General features: G+C 34.6%; 3 protein-coding genes across 3 annotated transcripts; all 3 read left to right on the top strand.

Moving 5' to 3' along the window:
• The first annotated feature begins 13,735 nt into the window (after positions 1 to 13,735).
• Positions 13,736 to 15,717, top strand: LOC113776990. Its single transcript, XM_027322040.1, has 2 exons — positions 13,736 to 15,605; positions 15,695 to 15,717. The coding sequence occupies exons 1-2, from the start codon at positions 13,736 to 13,738 to the stop codon at positions 15,715 to 15,717; spliced, it is 1,893 nt and encodes a 630-aa protein (XP_027177841.1).
• A 145-nt stretch (positions 15,718 to 15,862) lies between these two features.
• LOC113778815 lies at positions 15,863 to 17,310 on the top strand. Its single transcript, XM_027324316.1, has 4 exons — positions 15,863 to 15,969; positions 16,054 to 16,362; positions 16,466 to 16,565; positions 16,654 to 17,310. Exons 1-4 carry the CDS (start codon positions 15,887 to 15,889, stop codon positions 17,299 to 17,301), a joined length of 1,140 nt encoding a protein of 379 aa, XP_027180117.1. The 5' UTR covers positions 15,863 to 15,886; the 3' UTR covers positions 17,302 to 17,310.
• Positions 17,311 to 17,501: 191 nt separating this feature from the next.
• On the top strand, positions 17,502 to 19,847 carry LOC113776989. The gene is made up of 8 exons (XM_027322039.1): positions 17,502 to 17,598; positions 17,702 to 17,961; positions 18,033 to 18,236; positions 18,317 to 18,409; positions 18,484 to 18,585; positions 18,680 to 19,012; positions 19,273 to 19,509; positions 19,638 to 19,847. Exons 1-8 carry the CDS (start codon positions 17,502 to 17,504, stop codon positions 19,656 to 19,658), a joined length of 1,347 nt encoding a protein of 448 aa, XP_027177840.1. The 3' UTR covers positions 19,659 to 19,847.
• The last annotated feature ends 209 nt before the right edge of the window (positions 19,848 to 20,056 follow it).

Genomic DNA, 20,056 nt, shown 5'->3' with positions numbered 1-20,056 from the left:
AGGCCGTCTCCGAGGAGAGAACTACAGGGCCCAAGTCCAGCTCCACTTAAAGTAAGCAAAGACTCCCACAAAATCAAGAAACCACCAGTTGCACCACAAAATCAAGATTCGAGTTGCACCAGCTGCACCACAAAATCAAGATTGGAGTTGCACCAGCCGCACCACCTCAATCACCCTGCTCAGCCGCACCACCTCAATCACCCTGCTCAGCCGCACCTTCAGCCCACAGTCGACAACGAGCACCGCCAACTAGTGGTCATCTACGCCGTTTCCCCAAAACTGATCCACACCACACTTTGGACTTTGGAGAAGGGATTAGAGTTAAGCCATTAAGGGGAAAAGGAAATTTCGGCAATTGTAGAGAGAGGAACCAGGAAGACTGAAGCGGCAAAGTGAAGTGCGAAGTGCGAACTGCGAAGAGGAAGACTGGAGCCGTGGAGCGAACTAGCGAAGTTGCCGAAGTGAAGAAATGAAGAATGAAGATTAGGGATCGGTCAAAATTGAAGTTTTTGTCAATTTTGACTCAAAAATTGGAAAACCGCGGTTCACGGTCCGACCCGGTTTTGAAGTTTTGAACGGTTTTTTACGGTTTTGACCGGTTTCTTATAAAAGTCAACATAAGCTATAGACCGGACCGGACACATGGCCGGGTCGCGGTCGAACCGGTCGACCCGGCCGGTCCGGGTTTGAAAACATTGTTTCTATTATGACAGAGAATTTTGGCTGGTGTGCCTAAAAAAATGTATAGAAGGGGAGCCGCCTGTAAAAGCTTACTTTTCCCACTTATTTATATTGATTTGCCAATGTCCGAAAAAATTTACAAAGACAACAAGAGAAAGATACACTCAATGCTCCAAGTTTTACACATAAATAATTTAGATGAGGGAAATAGATGAAAAGGGTTTTGTCACTTATTGTGGCTACCTAAATATGTATGTAGTCCTCTCTCCCTTCCTTGCACCATTCTCATCCTTAACTGACAAGTCTCAAGTCCAAAATTCAAATCTTAAACCTAACAGTAGGAAGAATTCTAAGAACCTTTCCCTGACCAGTAGACCAAACACGTGTCGTAGTTGAATGATCAATTTGAAACTGAAACCGAAAAGCACTGCAATGGTGCACTTTGTCCCAAGCCCTAAAAAATATGAAAATGTTGTAAATTGGTTTGTGAACCGTTCTAAAACATGATTGTGGTTCCATTGATTTTCAATTTTCAAACGTTTAAAATGAACTTTATCACAAATTTCATACACAAATGAAAGAGTCTAATGACATTTTATTAAGTTTGAATAATATATTTCATGCCAAGATAAGGCTTGAAAACCTGAAAAATAGACTAATATTATAGAAAGCACAGAAAAAGTATGATCTTACCGGTGTATAGCAAGTCCACAAGTCCAGTGCTTTCTTGTCATGGATTGTTGAAAAAAGTCTAATTAACTAATCTAGTATGTAGTTTTTGGAATAACTGAGAGATTTGTTGATCTTAGTTTACCAATAGTCTAAATAGGTGAAACAGTCTAAATTATTCTTACCTCATTTTTTAGAGATGGAAATTAGCTCCGAAAAAAAAATAGAAAAAATCCAATTCAGCTGGTACGGATATTAATAAGGTGACTGTAAGGTCTCAATTGCTTCAACTTTGAAGTCCTTTCTTTTTTTTTCTCTCTTAAAAAAAATTAAAAAAGAAATAAAAAAACTAGCGGATGAGGCATTAAAGAATTAAAAATCCAATCTACTTAATTCCTGTTGATTAATTATGAAAGGGCGATGTGAAAGCCTTCCTTCTAAGCATATTATAAGGCATGTTTATCATCATTAATTAGGTATGAGACAATAGCAATTAGATGAGCAGAGAAGGTGAAAAAGGTTTTATAGCGTTAGGCACCAAGAAACGCCACAAACAGCTGAAGTAAAAATAAAATGTAAAGGATTCTTTGGCCGATTTTCAATTCCTTTTTTTCCTATTACTCCATTTTATCGACAAGACTAGCGATTGTAAACTGCCGTGAACCTTTGTTTTGTGTTTTTTGTTTTCCTTCTTTAAGTTCATTTTTTTTAGCATTAATTATTGAAAATAGGAAGAAAAAGGGAAAAAAAGAAAAGGATACCATAAGAAAAATGTGATCATGTTCCTTTTACTTTTTAATTGTCTTCTAAGAAGAACGTGATCATCTTTCTTTTACTTTTTAATTGTCTTCTCTCTTTTCTTTTTATATTGAAGGAAAGGAATTTTAGTTCAAGATGTTACTTAAATAAATAAAAGGAGAGAAAATTCAAGATGAGATGAGGGAAAAGTCTCAAATATGAGGTGCTATACAGTTTTGTCAAAGTACGTATAACATGTTGTCTTGTTTTTCTAATTGCAAATTAAAAGGATTTGAAGCCTAAATTGTTACTTAAATAAATAAAAGGAGAGATACACTAAAGAGTTTTAATAAAGTATATAATGCAATACAAGAAACTAGCTCCACAAGAAAATGATAAAAAAAATCATTATCATTATTATTATTATTATTATTATTACTATATAAAAAGTATGAATGTTGGTATTGGGTAGTGCAAGTGTAAGCACCCTTTTTATCTTAGTTTTTGTTATTCCTAAATTACCCTCATGTCTTTTAATTAGAATTATTGCATTTTAATGTGGCATTAATTAAAAGAAATAAAACACTCCAATTGATTACATTTTAATGGCATTGGTAATTATAATTAAAAATTCCTCATTAAAAACTATTTACCTACCCTTGGACTCCATCTCCTATTATTATATGTATCAAAATTTCCTAATTGAAGCCTGAAAAATTTCTCATTAGTCATTAGTTGAGATTATTAAAAAAAATCAATTTCAAAAAATAGATACTGTCTAGAAATGGAGAAACATACAATGACAAGAAAACCCTTATTCATTTGTATATCTTCACACAAATATCACAAGTAAATTTTACAATTACGCACTTTTACAAATATGAAGAATTTTTCATGTTGCACCCAATGAAATTTCAATATACAAAAAATGATGACACCTTTGTAACTGAACTAGCAGTATTAAACTAGGAAAAAGAAATCTAAAATAGCACCATACAAACTACTATTATCATTAATAGCAACTGATTAAAACAAGAAAAACTGAAATAAAATTGAAAACTATTTATAAAATGACATAAAGTAAATAGCAAATGAATTAAAAAGCTAGAATACAATTCAAATAATACCAAAGACAACATCCAAATCACTGATATCCAGGGGAAGACAAATATTGTTATTGACAATAATATAGTAATGCTTCATTTGTATTGGTTTGAGCAAACCAAATCCATCCATCAAGTCAGAAACCATCTCCAATGATTAAATAAGGATTATAATAAGAGTAAATATAAAATGAAGAATGATAAATGAAAATGATATCCAAATTGTCTTTGGCGATATCCAAAATACCCTTATTTTTCTAATGATTACATATATTTATTGCATTGCAATATTAGTGAATAATGGAAGCGATTATGAAATGAAAAGTTTTAAAATTAAGTAAATTTCATTTATGGTGACAATTGTAATTAGACATATTTAATGCATTTTAATAATTGATAATAATGATAGCGGTTATGGATTAAAAGTTGGCAATTAAAAACTAAAACACTGCAATATACAAAAAATTAATGTTAAAATTATTAATTAGCCACAATTCTCGTTCCAATTTCATGATCATAAAAAAAACTAATATCAAAACAAAAAATATTGTCCTCATATGAAAAAAGTAGACTTGTTGCTTTTGCTCATAAAAAAAACTAATATCAAAACAAAAAATATTGTCCTCATATGAAAAAAGTAGACTTGTTGCTTTTGCTTCCCATTGGATTGTGCTGAAAACATGAATAAAAGAAAAGGAAAATAGAAAAACTCCAACTATCTCTATCTATAAAATTTCAATTATTAGAATGTACAAGTCAAAAAAACTTTATGTGGTGGATCATTTATACTCCATTATTGACAAAAATAGAATTAACATAATACAAAGAATTCAAATTACATGTATGTTTATTTTGCTAACTTAATTATATTCTTCGCTTATAAAAAATTGTGATGATTGTGGTTTATATGCAATAGGGTCATGAATATACAATAATTTTGGTAAAACATGATATTATCGATATTTGATATGTTAGAGTTCAAGCTATAAATCAAAAAGTGTTTCGTTCATGATTTCAAATTCAATCCTAAGGGATATGTCAACTACATTGGAATGTTTTCTGTCTCTTTTCATTTAATAAAAATTTTAAAAGTAACTAGCTTAAAAAAAAATAACTTAAAAATACTATATTATGATGTTGATGATTAAAATTTCATAAAAAATTTTTAGTATCTGAAAAATAATATATTTTAAGATATTACAATCACGTGAACTATTACTACTGTTGTACAAATGGCTCCTTCGATCGGATGAACTTGTCAAATTTGACTAAAGAGTAACCTGTGTACTGAGTCACTTAAGTGAATTTGTCTTAGCCTTTGCAGAAACTAAGACATTACAACTACGGATTCTATTGCATTCAATATTCTAGCTCTAGGTTTTTTGAATGTTTTCTTGATATGTGATGACCATAAAACCTCCTTCTGTAGTATTTGTAAGAACTATATTTACCTTACACTCGGGGATATGGCCGTGGCAATCATTTACATGTTTACCTTTATCGAAGCATAACCAACATGGACTACAACAAGACCGTGCAAATCAGCTTTGCATGTCAAGCTTCATTTATTAAATGAAAATTTTCATAAAGCTCTCGTCATATTCTCCAAATCCTATCCAGACACATGAGTAAAAGTGGCGGTTTGGATTCATGCAAATTTAAGTGTTAAACATTGGTAAAAGTTTTCAAACAAATAGAATTATTTGATAACATTTTATGCTTTTAGTTTATAGGTGCAACATTCTTGAACGTTGATTTTTTTATTTGAAAATGGTAATTGGATTATTTTTTTCATTATCTTTCCCACATGTCTTATTGTTTTTAGTTTACTTTTTAATTTATATGGTATGCATCTTGATTCAAGTTAATGCCGAAAGAAGACATAAGGGCAAATTCTTGGGCTATCAATGCATCAAGCTGAGCAGACCTCTCGTTCAAACCCCTAGCTTTCATTGGTCCCATTGTCATAGGCTTATGGATAGTTTTTATAATGGCTACTCCGTCTGATCTTATCCAACGAGAATTGGAAAGATCTAACTTCAACATTTTACCTAAAGATGAGCTACCAGACTAGAGCCAGGCTAAAGATTTTGAGATTATTTATTAGTACATTTCCAAGACTCGATTCCTAATCTTTCTTATAGATCATTAAGCTCTCTCTTTCCATAAACCCACATACAGTAATTATATATCCAAACCTGTGAATGCTCATGTCAAAAATTTTTCCCCTCACAAACCTAAGGTCTAGGTTTGAGTATTAATAAAATTAGTGAATTTGGGTTTGGATCTATCCTAAAACCCTACCATTGATACACCTAACTAAGTTTAGAAACCACAAAAGAGAATTTCACTACAACAAATTGGGATTTTTACGGCACTTTTAGTGCGGCACAGGGGCAATTTGTCGCAAATAACTAATGCAATGATAATTTTGCTGTAAAGTAAGCCGTACTAAAATGACATCGTCCCTTGACTACAAATTGACGCAAAGTTGGTCCCCTGAGACAAATTAGCTGATATTCTCATTTTGTCTCTCTATCTCTCAGTCAGGACTTTCTCCAAACTTTCAAGAAATTTCCATCTTCTCTCTCAAATCTGAAAACCTAGCTTCAAATTCCTCTTTTAACAATTTCGATCCTGCTTTGATTCTGAATTTTCATTTACTATTGAATCTCTAATGTCTTCAAAGTGCCTAATTTCCCAATCTAAACTTCCGATCTCTAAGGTTTCAAGAAGTATTTGCCAACAAAAAGGAATTATAATTCACTAGCTGAAGTAGAAGCAGTGACAAAGTTATTCGGTTCAGTTTACATTGCAACAAAGATGCTATCCTCAGTCGAAACCTGTACTCCGACCTTTTTTTTTTCAATTTCTATATCAAAATCTCTGTTGTGTCGGAATACAATATTTGCTAATCTCTTTGATCCTAAATGTTGATCAATTAATCTTTCTCGCTCTCTTTGAAACCTAATTCCACCTCCTTCATCTTTATTCTTTGCAGTAGAAATAGCTTAAGTAGATTCTCAAAGGAAAATGGTGAGACTTATACCTAGCGATAGTTTTATCTCAATTTTGCGTTTGTTTCTTATTCGATTCTTAGGTTTGTTTCTTTGTTTTATCTTTGCAATAGAAATACCAAACTGAAACAATTACTAGACCCCAGATAAGCAAAAGGATAGCAAAGATATCCCTCATTGCACAGCCGAAGTCCCTCATTGCAGATAAACTCATTGGCAATAGAGGGAAATAAGTATCTCATTGCACAGCCGGAGTCCCTGCTCCAGTACCAGTCTAATTCCCTTTCAATTATTTCTGTATCATTCAGAATTGTTAACTTCTTTTCTCAAAAGAAGCAAGAAAATCTTTAAGTTAAGTTCTGGTATATAGGATTAAGTAAACTCCTTGGCAACAAAGGGAAATAAGTACCTCATTATTCAGCCGGAGTCCCTACTCCAGTACCAGTCTAATTCCCTTTTAATTATTTCTATATCATTTGTAATTGTTAACTTCTTTTCTCAAAAGAAGCAATAATTATATGTATATATATGTATAGTTGGAGAATGAATATGTGTTGTTAAAGTAGGACTTTTGGATTCTTAACATGAATTTAACTTGATTTGAGGTCAAATTTCATTCTCTCTATGGACTTTTAAATACCTTTGAGTATTATCAACTTTTTGCCGTGTTTGTTGTTTTGTTTATTTTGTCATGTCTTTTCTACTAAAACTGAGCTATTCTTGGAAAGTGACACACTAAAATTTAGCTAAAAATCCTAACTTTGTGGTTATATACCCATATTTGATGATGGTATATTAGAATTTAGATAGTGCAGCATAGTTGCCTTTCATCCTTGCCTTTCTAGCACAACAAGCTTGGTATGTTCGAGATGCATTGGAACCCAAATGGAATAAGTTGTCAAGATGAACCCTCGAGATCTTTTTATTATTGATCCAGAAATTGATATATGTGAAGATATCTAGGATGAGCATTCTGCGTGGCAACATGTTAATCACAATAATTCTGAGGATGGTAATGTTTCATGCGTTAGGGGAGGTGTTGATGGAGTTATACTTGATGCATGAACTACAAAATCCAAAACACATGTTGCTGAAGTTGATGATGGATTCTTCTCTGATGAGGATAATCTTGGGTTGGCAATACGATTGACGATAAATGTGATGATGATGATTTTTTTGATGAAGCCCAACAAGAAAACGAGGCTGATGATTAACTCTAATTTTGGAACATAATGCTAACATTTTATTATATGAAGTTCATAATGTCAATATTAGATGAAGTTAATATTGATTAATATGAAAAAATATTAATTGTGGGATCATTTTCACTGCATGTCAATTTATGATTCCTTATGTTCATATTAGTCTCCTTGATACCCTGCATTCTACTTCGACCTTAATATGGTATTATTTGGTTTTATGTTAGGCTCGCTTTTGTCTTGGTCTATCATTTTCCTTGTTGACTACTATTTGTGCATCAGTTCCTTGTTGATATTGAATTGACTAGTCTTTTGTTATATTAGAACCACTATACAAAGAAAAAAAGAAGCAGGACTACTTGCAAACTTGCTTGAGGTATTGAAAAAGTTTCTGGAAATAACTCTATTCTTTTTATGCTTGTGATAGAAGACCAATTTTACTCGCTAAGAATATGCCTATTGTACTGTTGATATAGTTCCTTATGCTTGTTAAGCCTGGATTTGCATTCAGAAGTATTTTTTTGTTTTATTAATAAATAGTGACTTTATTTGATAAAATATAAGGAGGTCATACACGTAAAGCAAAAACAAAAGAGCACTATTTCTACCTTAACTTGCTACACTCTAACTCTACGAAAGCTTGGAATTCCCGACCGATCAAGAGCAAAGTCACCTCTCACCAAGCGAGGCAAATCACGAAATGAGTCATACGTTGAAGATATTCCTGAATCCACTCCAATGTTTGCAAGTCAGTCAGCCGGTTTATTCGCTTCCCGAAAGCAGTGTGACACCTCTCTAAAGAACCTTCTATCTTTTAGCAGTTCCTGTAAGTGCCCTCGCAACCGCCATGGACACCGTGCTTTCCCTTGGGTGACCTGAACTAGTACCAAAGAGTTAGATTCTAAGTGCAAATCAGAATACCCACAGGCAATAGCCAGCCTATCACCATAAATCAGCGCTTTCAATTCAGCCTGCAAACTCGTCATCTCCCCAAAGAAACACGAGTATCTCAAAAGAAACCTTCCTTCCGAACACCGAAGCATCCCCCCACCTCCACTCACACCCGGGTTACCTCTAGAACAACCATCTGAGTTCAACTTGACCACATGTTGCACTGGACACCTCTGACGGGTATTTACTATATACGTACAAGTTAAAAAATCGAATTACACCCGTTTACTGCAAGTATACAGGTCAATTAGTAGTTTAGGGTATATATCGGGTCGATCCCATGAGAAAGAGTGAACAATTACCGGTATTACTAAACCTTCTATATTATTTAGACTATCAATGAATTATAACAAATTTAACCTATTGAAATTATACAAAATAACAAATGAATGCTCCTTAGGTTATGGTATCTCTAACTACTCATGCAATTGCCATTTTTGGATTATTGAGTATTACATCTAAGCTAGTTATGGTGTAATTTCCGTATGCATTTGAATCCTACTTTCGTAGTGAATCAATTATACTCATAACTAATCCATACCTATTCTCATGGTTATGAAATTAGCTATAAGTTCATTTCTTCAATAAAATTACATGAAATTAATCACCAAAACCCCACAGATGCACCTCTACTCTCGTGAGTGTACTCTCCATGTTTAGCACTTATTGAACTAATGTTAATTCTCAATTTTCATTGCAGAAATAACACCTTAGATAATCACAATTAATGGTACCCGATTAATCATGATTTAAAGAGCTAAAGTGCTAAATAACTTGCTGAAATCATAACAGTCAAATTGCCAAATAATAAGCACTAACAATCATAGAAAGTTCAACCAAACCCAAGACATAAACTTTAAAGACACATAAATAACATAAATTCCAGAACTTGTATATTAGCTAAACTTGGAATCAAGTACAAAAGATAAAGAATTGGAAAGAAATGTAACCCTTGTCATATGAGTTCATCTCCTTGCCTTCTTCATCCTCAAACCTCTTCTTCATCTAACTAATAAACAAGAAAGATGAACTGACTAGTTAAAACTATCCTACACTAAGGAAATGAAAGAACTACATTTCTGCAAACTTCAAGCTTCTCCCGTACAATAATCTCAGACCTCCCAAATGTCTCTGCATATAAACTACTCCAAAACTCATTTTCCACTGGTCAAATTTTCCATACTTGATTCCCAAATCTGAAATTGTTAAGATAGTCAATAACAAATGTTTTTGACTTGAAAATAAGCCATATTGTCTACCCTTTTGTCTTCTGAACCATGTGCACCGAATTCCCTTGCAACTTATAGCTGGAAAGTAGTCTGAACACAAGAGAAATGGCTGAACAAATTACAAAATTTCGGCTACAAAACGCGCCTACACAAAACGCGGCTTTCAGTCGCATTTTATCAACTCGCGTTTTCAATTCTGTGTTTTTGGCTTCATTTCCACTGCAATTTTCTCTATGATGGAGGCCGAAATAGCTTTTGTGTAAAACACAAAAGTTTTAGCCCTTTGAATTAGCTTTCCAATGCTTTAAAAATAATCCAAATCGGAGTTTTGTAGACTGAGATATGACCGAAATACTAACACCTGATCAAACCCCTGTTTTCAACTTTGGATAGTAGTATTGAATTTTGGTATTTTGACTGAGTAATCAGCTGAATTGGATTCTGATGTCTTCATACCGAATTTAGATCTATCTCTTAGTTTCAAAATGGTATAAAGATCACCTCAATCCAATATGTGTAGCTCCAGATATAGTCAAAATATGAAAATATGCACTACTACAAAAAGCACCTTTAGTCACACACTTAATATGACATTTTCCTAAAAGTGTCACAACAGCAAGTTAATGTAACATGCAGTAAGGAACGTCATTAAAGTGACAAAGAAAATGACCAGTACGACATCGTATCACTCTAACTTATCCAAATAGAAGTAAAAAATGAAAAACAAAAACGGCAAAGAGAATGGCGCTACACTTCGGCGCCATTTTTTTGGGGGAAATATTCTAACTACTCCAATGAATCCAATGTACTTTACTCTTTTTTCATCCGAGTGCTCTCTCCTAAAACCCTCAATCAAATAAACTCTCTGTAAAAAACCTAAATCCTTCGCCCCTCTCACCACCGAATCCCTTGTTTCTTTCTCTTTCTTCCACCCGATTTTTAACTCTCTCCAATTTGAAGACAAACAGGTAAACCTTTAAGAAGGTAGCTTAATCAACAACATCATGGAGTTTTTAGCATGGAGTTTGAACGGGAATTGGTATCTGGGTTTTTAGCAACAGTGGAGCTACGGTGTTCGTTGAAAATTGCCATCTGAAGGAAGATTACTACCAGGTAACCTATACATTTGCAACAAAATTGATAGCTTTTTTTTTATTACTTTATTTCTTCTCCGGGAACGCATGGGAAATGGGGTAGGAGCAAGGTGGGTGACAGAGGGTTAAGGATTTGGGGAAGACGAAATGGCAGGAAGAGTAGATGTGGATGGGAAAATTGTAGGGAAACAAAACTGGCCTTTCAATTCGTCTGATACACTATTTCGTATGTTTATTCGGAAATTTTCTGATATCGTTCTGCATTGTGGAGTTGGTAAGCGACGGTTTCTTCAGTTATGGTGATTTTCAGGTTTTCTGGTTTCTTATCTTTTGTTTATGTTTTTTCTGTTGCAAAGAAGCATAACAGCTCTCCAAGAGTACTTAGACATAGTGTCATACAGTAAAACTTAAGATGGTAGCTTTTTTGAATTTGTCTTAAAGATCCAAATGATTCCTCATTTTGAAGGACAGCATCCGATGTCTAGCTGCTCCATTTGACAACTAAATTTTGTATCTAGGATGCTTTTACTTCTGATATTGCTGTTCCTTTCTTGCATAAGGAAAATTCAGGTAAGACGGAATCTAAATTTTGTAAATGAGTGCTTTTACCTTGAATTGTGAGTAATACTAATTCTGCAACAGCAGCGTATGTGAAATTGGGTTAATTGGGGATGAATAAAAGGGGATGTTATGGATGAATTAATCAAACTGACCCAAAAAAAAAAGAACAGAATAAAAAGGAAGATTCAAATTCCATGTGACAACCTTTATAGCTGTCCTTGTGGTGCAACCTTTATAGTTAATAAGATTATTGTGATGAATGTAACCACCAACCACTTGCTTTCATTTTGCAAAATCTCCTCTTCCTACCATTTGCTAATGTGTACATCTCCGACCACAAAATGACTTTTGGCAGCAATAACACCTGTCAAGTGAATCCCTGTCCTTCATTACTATGGATTTTACAGTTCTGTTCTGCTGGTTCTGCCGTTGGAAACTTCCCCGAGAATTTCATCACCCATCTTTCACATCATGCTTCAAAACCCACACACTTCTCCTCCTTTGGAAGGAAACATTGATTCCAATGTACTGTAAACATCTAAATCCCTTCTGCCAGTGCGTTGCTCTTACACAGATCACCTGTTTGCTGTCTTCTTCTTTGACACAGGTTGTATGACTTGGAATTTTTCCTCCCACAAATATTTGCTTTTGCTTCCGAATGAAAAGGCAACAAAAGGCATTCCTCATGTCAGGATACTGTTGAAGGATATGTTTATTTTAACTAAGAATGCATGTAGTCCTTTTCTGCTTAAGAAAGGAAAAAATTTTGTTTCGAAATTTTTTGATCCTTCAACTCACTGAAATTAGAAAAAAAAAGCAATTAATTGAGAGATTGATCTATGCTGAAGGGGCTCAAAGTAAACAATACACACTCTTCGTGCTCTCCGCTACTTCGTTCCTTTCCCAATTTTCCTTCCTTCTTTTCCTCTCTTCAGATCCATTTTTCTCTCTTGATCCAGCCATGGCCTCAATTATAGGATCCTTCACCTCCCTCTCTTGCTCACTCATGCCTAACCAGGCAGTCAACAGGGTCTCTAAATTGGGCTCTAGTATGTGGCGGACGCAATATGGCAGAATTAACAGAGTTTTTCAGTGTGTCTTGTTTTGCCCACATAATATTTGTTGTGGGGAAACCCCACTTACCTAGTACCAGAATCATCCAGTTGGAATGGTATCACTGTTTTGAAAAAAAAAATCATGAAATGTATCATTTTGAATTTACTCATTTCCAATCTCATAGGCTACCTTTTGAGAACTAATAACTCGTTAAACTCAATTATAAGATTGTACTAATAGCAGTGAGGATTCTAAGGAGTCACTTTTTAAATTTTATTTCTAATTATTAACAGTTTCACTTTAGCATGGAGTGTGAGGTGGTGAAAGGGTAAAATTTTTAGGCCATATGGTAGGTATATATAAGACACTTTTACTGCACGTATACAAATGTCCGTTTACCCTTTATTGATTAATATGCCTGGGTGAAGATTCAGTAGGAGCATGTTATAGCATGGCAAGTGCGCAAATGAATTGTAGTTGTTCACTCTATTTCTTCCAAGTTTCATTTTTTTCAGTTTTTGAATTGGAAGATTAGCTTTCCTTTTTTGTAAGTTCAGGCCTGTCACTAAGTATAATGAGATTGCAAACCACTTTGCTGATTGTTTATACGTGCACTGCTACAATACCAGGTTACGGGTATTAATGGTATTAATCCAAGTTTTTATGAGATAGGCTTCAAATGTTTGCATATCTCACATGCCATTAGGCATGATTATGAAACATTTTTTTGGTTTCTGATGGTTCTTTCAATTGATCTTTTTCATTTTCTTCCTATAGAAGTTGCAAGAAAATACCAGTACTTCAGTTAATGTGCCAAACTTAGGTTTCAACACTCCTGTGAAGGGTTACCAGCCTTCCATATCAAATCAGGTAAGCTAGTTTATGTCAGAGTATTGTTATTTGGTTCTTTGATATATGTATTTACTGCCCAAATAATTTTTTGGTTTGCAGTTCTCTGGGCAATACACTGTTGATAGATTGGAGGGAGTTGAGAAATTGATCCAGGTACTTCTTAAAAAGTTTCTAGTTTGGAGGGAGTTAAGAAAAGTTCTTTTGTACCTACCATATGTTTTATAGTTTGTGTGTTACAATCTGGAATTGAACTTTTGCCGTCTTTCCTTTTGATATTATTCTGTTTTGATACTTTTGGATTAGTTCTTATTACTCAAATGTCTAGAACACCTGGATATGTGAAGATTCTGTTCTGATATGTCTAGAACACTTGGATTGGTGCTAACATTCTGTTTTGATACTTTTGGTATCTTTACTTTAGAAGATATTTCGTGAGTGATTTGTGTCTTCTATTAATCTCATTGAAATTAGTTTTCTTATCTAAGTAAATATTTTATGCAAAAATCAGTAATAGTTTAGGTAGAACTATCTTGTAGATGCTAATGAAGCTTTTTTTTTTTTTTTATAATTAGAATCTATGTGAACATGGATAAAAGATGGATGAGTATGTCACGATCAAGTGATGAGTATAAAGCTGGTTTAGAAGATTTTCTTGATTTTGCATTTACGAATGGAAGTATAGGGGAGATGATTTTATGCCCATGCATTAGGTGTGGGAATGGGGTATTTGTCACGAGAGAGCAGGCCAAATCACACTTGATATGGAAAGGATTTATTAAGGGATATACTCAATGGTTAGCTCATGGAGAGCTATCTTCGAATTTGCATCATACATCTTCACATGGCTCATCAAATGAAGTTCCACCACTCAATCCCATAGATGATATGCAGGGGTTGTTACAAGATGCAGTAGGAGTTCTAAACCAGAACCTAGATGTGGGAGAAAGATTAGAACCAGAACAGCCGAATATTGAGGCAGAAAAATTCTACAATTTAATAAATGATTCGAAGCAGCCCCTTTATCCAGATTGCCCGCAATTCTCTAAACTATCTTTTCTGGTCCGCTTGTTACATATTAAATGTCTCAGCAAAATGCCCGATTCTGTATTTAATACACTTCTTGATTTGTTGAGGCAAGCACTCCCAGAAGGTGTAAATCTACCCAATTCTTATTATGAAGCAAAAAAAACAATGAAAGAACTAGGACTTGGATACGAAAAATATGATGCATGTCCTAATGATTGCACATTGTATTGGGGAAAAGATGAATCAAAGATAAAATGTGACACTTGTAAGCATCTACGGTGGGAAGGAACAAAGGATGATCCTACTGGTGAAAAAAGAAAGGTTCCCCACAAGGTTTTGTGGCACTTTCCGCTTAAACCCAGATTGCAGCGTCTGTTCATGTCATCTAAAACAGCATCTTCCATGAAATGGCATGTCGAGGGTCGTACTAAGGATGGTCGCATGAGACATCCTGCAGATACTCCGGTTTGGCAATCATTTGATTACCAAAATCCCGAATTTGCAAAAGATCCTCGTAATGTCAGATTGGGTTTAGCTTCTGATGGATTTAATCCATTTAAATCTATGAATGTGAACCATAGTACATGGCCGGTAGTACTGATGCCTTATAATTTGCCACCATGGATGTGCATGAAACAGCCATACTTTATGTTGTCACTACTCATTCCTGGCCCATATGCACCTGGGAATAACATTGATGTTTACCTTCAACCTCTTATAGCTGAGTTGAAGGAATTGTGGGATGTAGGTATGACTACTTATGATGCATCATCAAAGGAAAATTTTCAGATGCATGCTGCTTTACTTTGGACCATTAGTGATTTTCCTGGTTATGCTAATTTATCTGGTTGGAGTACTAAAGGTTATTTAGCATGTCCAGTATGTCATAAGCATACCGTTTCACACCATTTAAGACATGGTTCAAAACAATGTTACATGGGTCATCGGCGATTTCTGGAAAAGGAGCATTCATATCGAAAAGATAAACGTAACTTTGATGGAAAGGAAGAACATAGAGTTGCACCACCCCGCTTGACAGGTGATATGATCTTGGAGGAGTTGAGGTCTTATAAAATCAAATTTGGGAAGGCAGTCAATGATAACCCTGAATTACCCTTTAACTGGAAGAAACAAAGCATTTTTTTTGACTTGCCATATTGGAAGAACAATTTGTTACGTCATTGTCTTGATGTCATGCATATTGAGAAAAATGTATGTGAGACAATAGTTAGAACATTATTGAATGTGGATGGCAAGTATGATAACCTTGGTGTACGGCGTGATTTGGAAGAAATGGGCATACGAGCAGGTCTTCATCCTATTACAGATGAGTTTGGGAGAGCATACTTGCCTCCAACATGTTTCTATTTGGATAAGAAGGAGAAAGAGTTATTCTGTAAAATTCTGAAAAAGGTTAAAGTACCGGATGGTTATTCAGCCACAATTTCAAAGTCCGTGCATTTGAAACCTTCCAAGCTAACCGGACTTAAGAGTCATGACAATCACATATTATTGCAGCAACTGTTACCACTCTGTTATAGAAAACTTCTTCCAAAATCGGTGCGGTCTCCGTTGATAAAGCTGTCCAAATACTTTAGAGATTTATGTTGTAAAGCTCTTTGTCCTCGGGAACTGCTTCGTATGGAAAAGGAAATTGCTGTTGTACTATGCCAGTTAGAGCGCGTGTTTCCACCATCTTTTTTTGTTATAATGGTGCATTTGACCACTCATTTAGCAACCGAAGCAAGGATAGCTGGTCCAGTACATTATCGTTGGATGTATCCGATTGAAAGGTAACTTTTATAACTTTATAATTTCTATTTTATTGCTATGTGAGTATCATTATTAATCACTTACTACATTTGTAATTGTCTTAGGTACCTATGCACTTTGAAAAATTATGTACGAAATAGAAGTCGGCCTGAAGGTTCAATTGCAGAGGGGTACCTAGTTGATGAGTGCTTGACATTTTGCTCTCTCTACTTGTCTGATGAAGTGACAACTAAGTTCAATCGATCAAGTAGAAATGAAGATGGAGGTGAAAGTTCAACTGAAGGACTTGAGATTTTTTCTATACAAGGTCGGCCATTAGGAAAAGGAAATTCAGTTGTAATGGATGATGAAACCATAAAAAAGGCACATCAATATGTGATATTCAATTGTGAAGCCATGGATCCATATATCAAGTAAGTAATTGTACTCCATACTTGTTGTATAAAACTAATCATCTTTTAATAATGATGGATGTATATAGACAACTATGTTGATTGACTATTGTAATTGATGAAGCCAACATCGTAAATTGGTTGAAGAGCAGCATTTGCGTAGTTCAAAACATGAAAAGGAGCGGATTCATAGTGAGACATTTGCAAATTGGTTTGACAGCCATGTGAGTTAATATACAAAGTATCATTGTGCTTTTAGCTGTCCAAATTCTGTACAGTTATTTTATTAATTTACTTTTTTATTTTGCATAGGTGGATGATTTTCTACCCGAGAATGAAGTTATCTCAAAAGATTTGAGATTATTGGCCAAGGGTCCAAATGTTGTGGGTTTGAAGTATGAGAGATACATTGTGAATGGTTTTAGATTTCATACAAAATATTTGGAGAGCAAAAGAAAAAATCAGAATAGTGGGGTGATTGTTACTGCAATAACATCAAGTTTCGCAAGCACCAAGGATATGAATCCGGTTTCAAGTGACTTGGCCTATTATGGTGTCTTAAAGGATATTCTGGAATTGGACTATGGTGGAGGTCGAAGAGTGGTTTTGTTTGACTGTGATTGGGTCTCTAAGGGGAAACGATTGAAACAAGATGATGATGGGTTTACACTTGTGAATTTTATGAATGTGAAGCGCCACCATGAACCCTTCGTTCTTGCATCCCAAGTGAAACAAGTATTTTACGTGGAGGATCCTTTGGATAAGGGGTGGAATGTTGTTATTCCAACTGTACCACGAGATGATTTGAAGATGGATCCCATAGATGTTGAGATGTACTTGCAAAGTCAGCCTTCAAGTAGTCATCAAAGAGAGACATTTGATGATATTAATTGGGTTCGAGAAGGTGTCATAGGAGAAATAGTTGATACTACTAGAGTGGCATCTAGTTCCAAGGGATGATCTTTGGGTATCTTATATAAATTAAATGAATGTTATCTTTTCATTTCGCTTTAATGTCCAGTAAATTCGGTTGCTTTTTATGTATTGAATTGTGGTGTATCTACATGCTTAAATTTTTTATGCTTTGCTGTTTATTACATGTTAATATGCTATTAGCTGTACACTTTCTGTTATGAATTTAAAATTGTAGTTATACAAATATGGCGAGAACAAGAGGAGGTTCAAGCTATCGAGGATCAAGGAGCTTTCAATTGCGTGATGAAGATCCTGAAAATTTGGAAAATGAGGAAGGCACTGGTATGTTATTAATTACTAATTACTTAATATTTCAGTTAGATATAATCTATAACAATAGTTTCTATTTCATAAGATATGTCATAATTGTTTATTATACTTGCAGGTGGTGGTTCTGATGATGATCAGGAGCCTAAGAAAACTCGGGGACCAACTTATATGAGACACATTTGGGGTAGACATGGTACTGACAAGCGAATTAAAGTGAAATTCAATACACTTGGTGAGCCAGTTGGTACAAATAGAAGCAAATTCAATGAATTTTTGGGAGCATTGGCAAGAATTGGAAAATATGCACCAATTGACATTGATAGTTGGCGTAAAGTTCCCAAGTCTTTAAAGAATGACATGATAGATGTAGTAAAGGTACCCATTTCTTGAACCTACTACATTAGTTGAATGCTTGTTCTCTTTTAATTGAGTGTTCAATATTACAGGAAAAATTTGATCTCCCTATTGGCATAGAAGAACGAGTTAAGCAATCAGTAGGAAAGAAATGGAGAAGCTGGAAGCATGCTCTCAAGAAAACTTATTTCAATCCAAATGAGTCAATTGAAAGTCAAGTGCTTAAAAGACCAAAACGAGTTCTTCCACAGCAATGGAGAAATATTTTGACTAAATGGCTTTCCGAAGAGGCAAAGGTATGAAATGCTCTCAAAGTCGTGATCATTTTTTCTGTTTGCCTATACTTAACTATTTTTTGTTATGTTTAACTATGTAGAGCATATCTGCAACAAACAAGGAGCACCGAAAGAAGAAAAAGATGAATCATAGTACAGGGAAAAAGCCATTTGCTCAAGTTCGAGTAGAAAAGGTATAATATATAAATTGGTAACAACATCTAATTTTTCATTCTGATATATTCTTGGGATGTACTATTATATGTAGGAAAAAGAGGTTGGGCATTCTCTCTCTAGAGCAGATATGTTCACCATATGCTACACTAATTCTAATGGAGTGCCATCTAGTTTTGAAGTTGGGGAAAAAATGGTATGTTGTTGCTGCTTATTCACTTCATTCATAAACAGGTTTTTTCTGTTACGATAAGAACGAGAATGTAGTAACTTTGAATTGTTAATTTTAGGAGGAGATGGAAAGCTTAAAAAATCAACTTCCGGAAGGAGAAGAAGATAATGTGGGTAGGAATGACGTGTATGCAAAAGTAATGGGTGAAGAAAGGAGTGGAAGAGTTCGTACATATGGTTTAGGAGTTACACAATCTGATTTGTGGGGCGATATACCAAGTCGTTCAACATGTTTTCGCTTGGTTATGGAACAAAGCGCTGCGATGTCAAAAATGGAGCGAAGAATTCAGCAACTAGAATCAATTCAACAAGGAAGATCACAAGGACAAATTTCGCCATCTTCGCAAAGACATACTTCACAGTCATCAAATGCTATTTCTCGGCCAATAAAAGTAATAAACAGTTCAATAATGACCTTCTTTACATGCTGCGTTCACAAATGATTTTCATGAACATGTTTGTAATTGCTATATGTTAATTGTTGAGATTCTTGTTTTGGATATCATTATTGATTGTAATGGACTACACTTTGATTTTGGTACTTGTTGTGGCTGTCATTTTGGGTTGGTTCTTGTGATACTGTGTATTAAATATCTGTTCAAGACTTGCTCTCTTATATGTGGTTATATGTTTTATAAAATTTGTTTTCAAGGTTGGGGATAAAGTTACAATAAGAAGCATGGTTGATTCGTCCAAAATTTGTGCTGTTGGTGTGGTTAGAAATTTGGATCCAACTGCTGAAGTTGGTGACATACCTTTGGGATCACATTGGTGTGAAATTCATGTGAATGTGCCTGTGGAGAATGATGAAGAGCTAATGAGGCCATACCATAATTTTCTCAAGATTGGAGATGCAATTGGAGTAGCTGTTGCTTGGCCAATAAACCTGGTAATCTTTTTATCTTATCTTTATCATTTGGTTAACTTAGCTTTTATTTATTTTCTAACATTAAAACTGTAAAAGAAGAGCTGTAGATGTGATTGTAACTTCTATTTCTTGGTTTATGACACTTGTAGGTGATTCTTGAAGAAAACTAAAGGATCGTCCTTGGGTCAAATGGCTATTTTTTGAAGACATTGTCAATGCTTTTTTTGTTGAGTTCTTGTTGAACTATTGCTTCTTTGATATGTATTGGCAATGCTACTGTAATACTCATAACTTTTGAAAAATCTCTGAATTGGCATGTAATTTGTTGACATAGCAGCAATGTCAGTTGCTTGGATCAATGCAGTACTTTTGCACCATTTTGGCTACTTGTATTGCAGTGATTACTATGAAAATGTAAATCGCCTTGGTTTTCCTTTATAAGGTGGTAGTAATAACTTTATTATTGCAAAAATTAGAATCTATATTGTGTAGGCAGGATGAAATGTGATTCTACTTTTGGGTATAAAACCTCGGATGGGATACAGGGCTAATGCAATATGATGTATTG

Source organism: Coffea eugenioides, chromosome 7 (genome assembly GCF_003713205.1).
Source record: "Coffea eugenioides isolate CCC68of chromosome 7, Ceug_1.0, whole genome shotgun sequence".
Classification (NCBI taxonomy): domain Eukaryota; kingdom Viridiplantae; phylum Streptophyta; class Magnoliopsida; order Gentianales; family Rubiaceae; genus Coffea; species Coffea eugenioides.
Note: the sequence above shows the minus strand (reverse complement) of the source record. Positions and strands in the feature narration are given on the sequence as shown.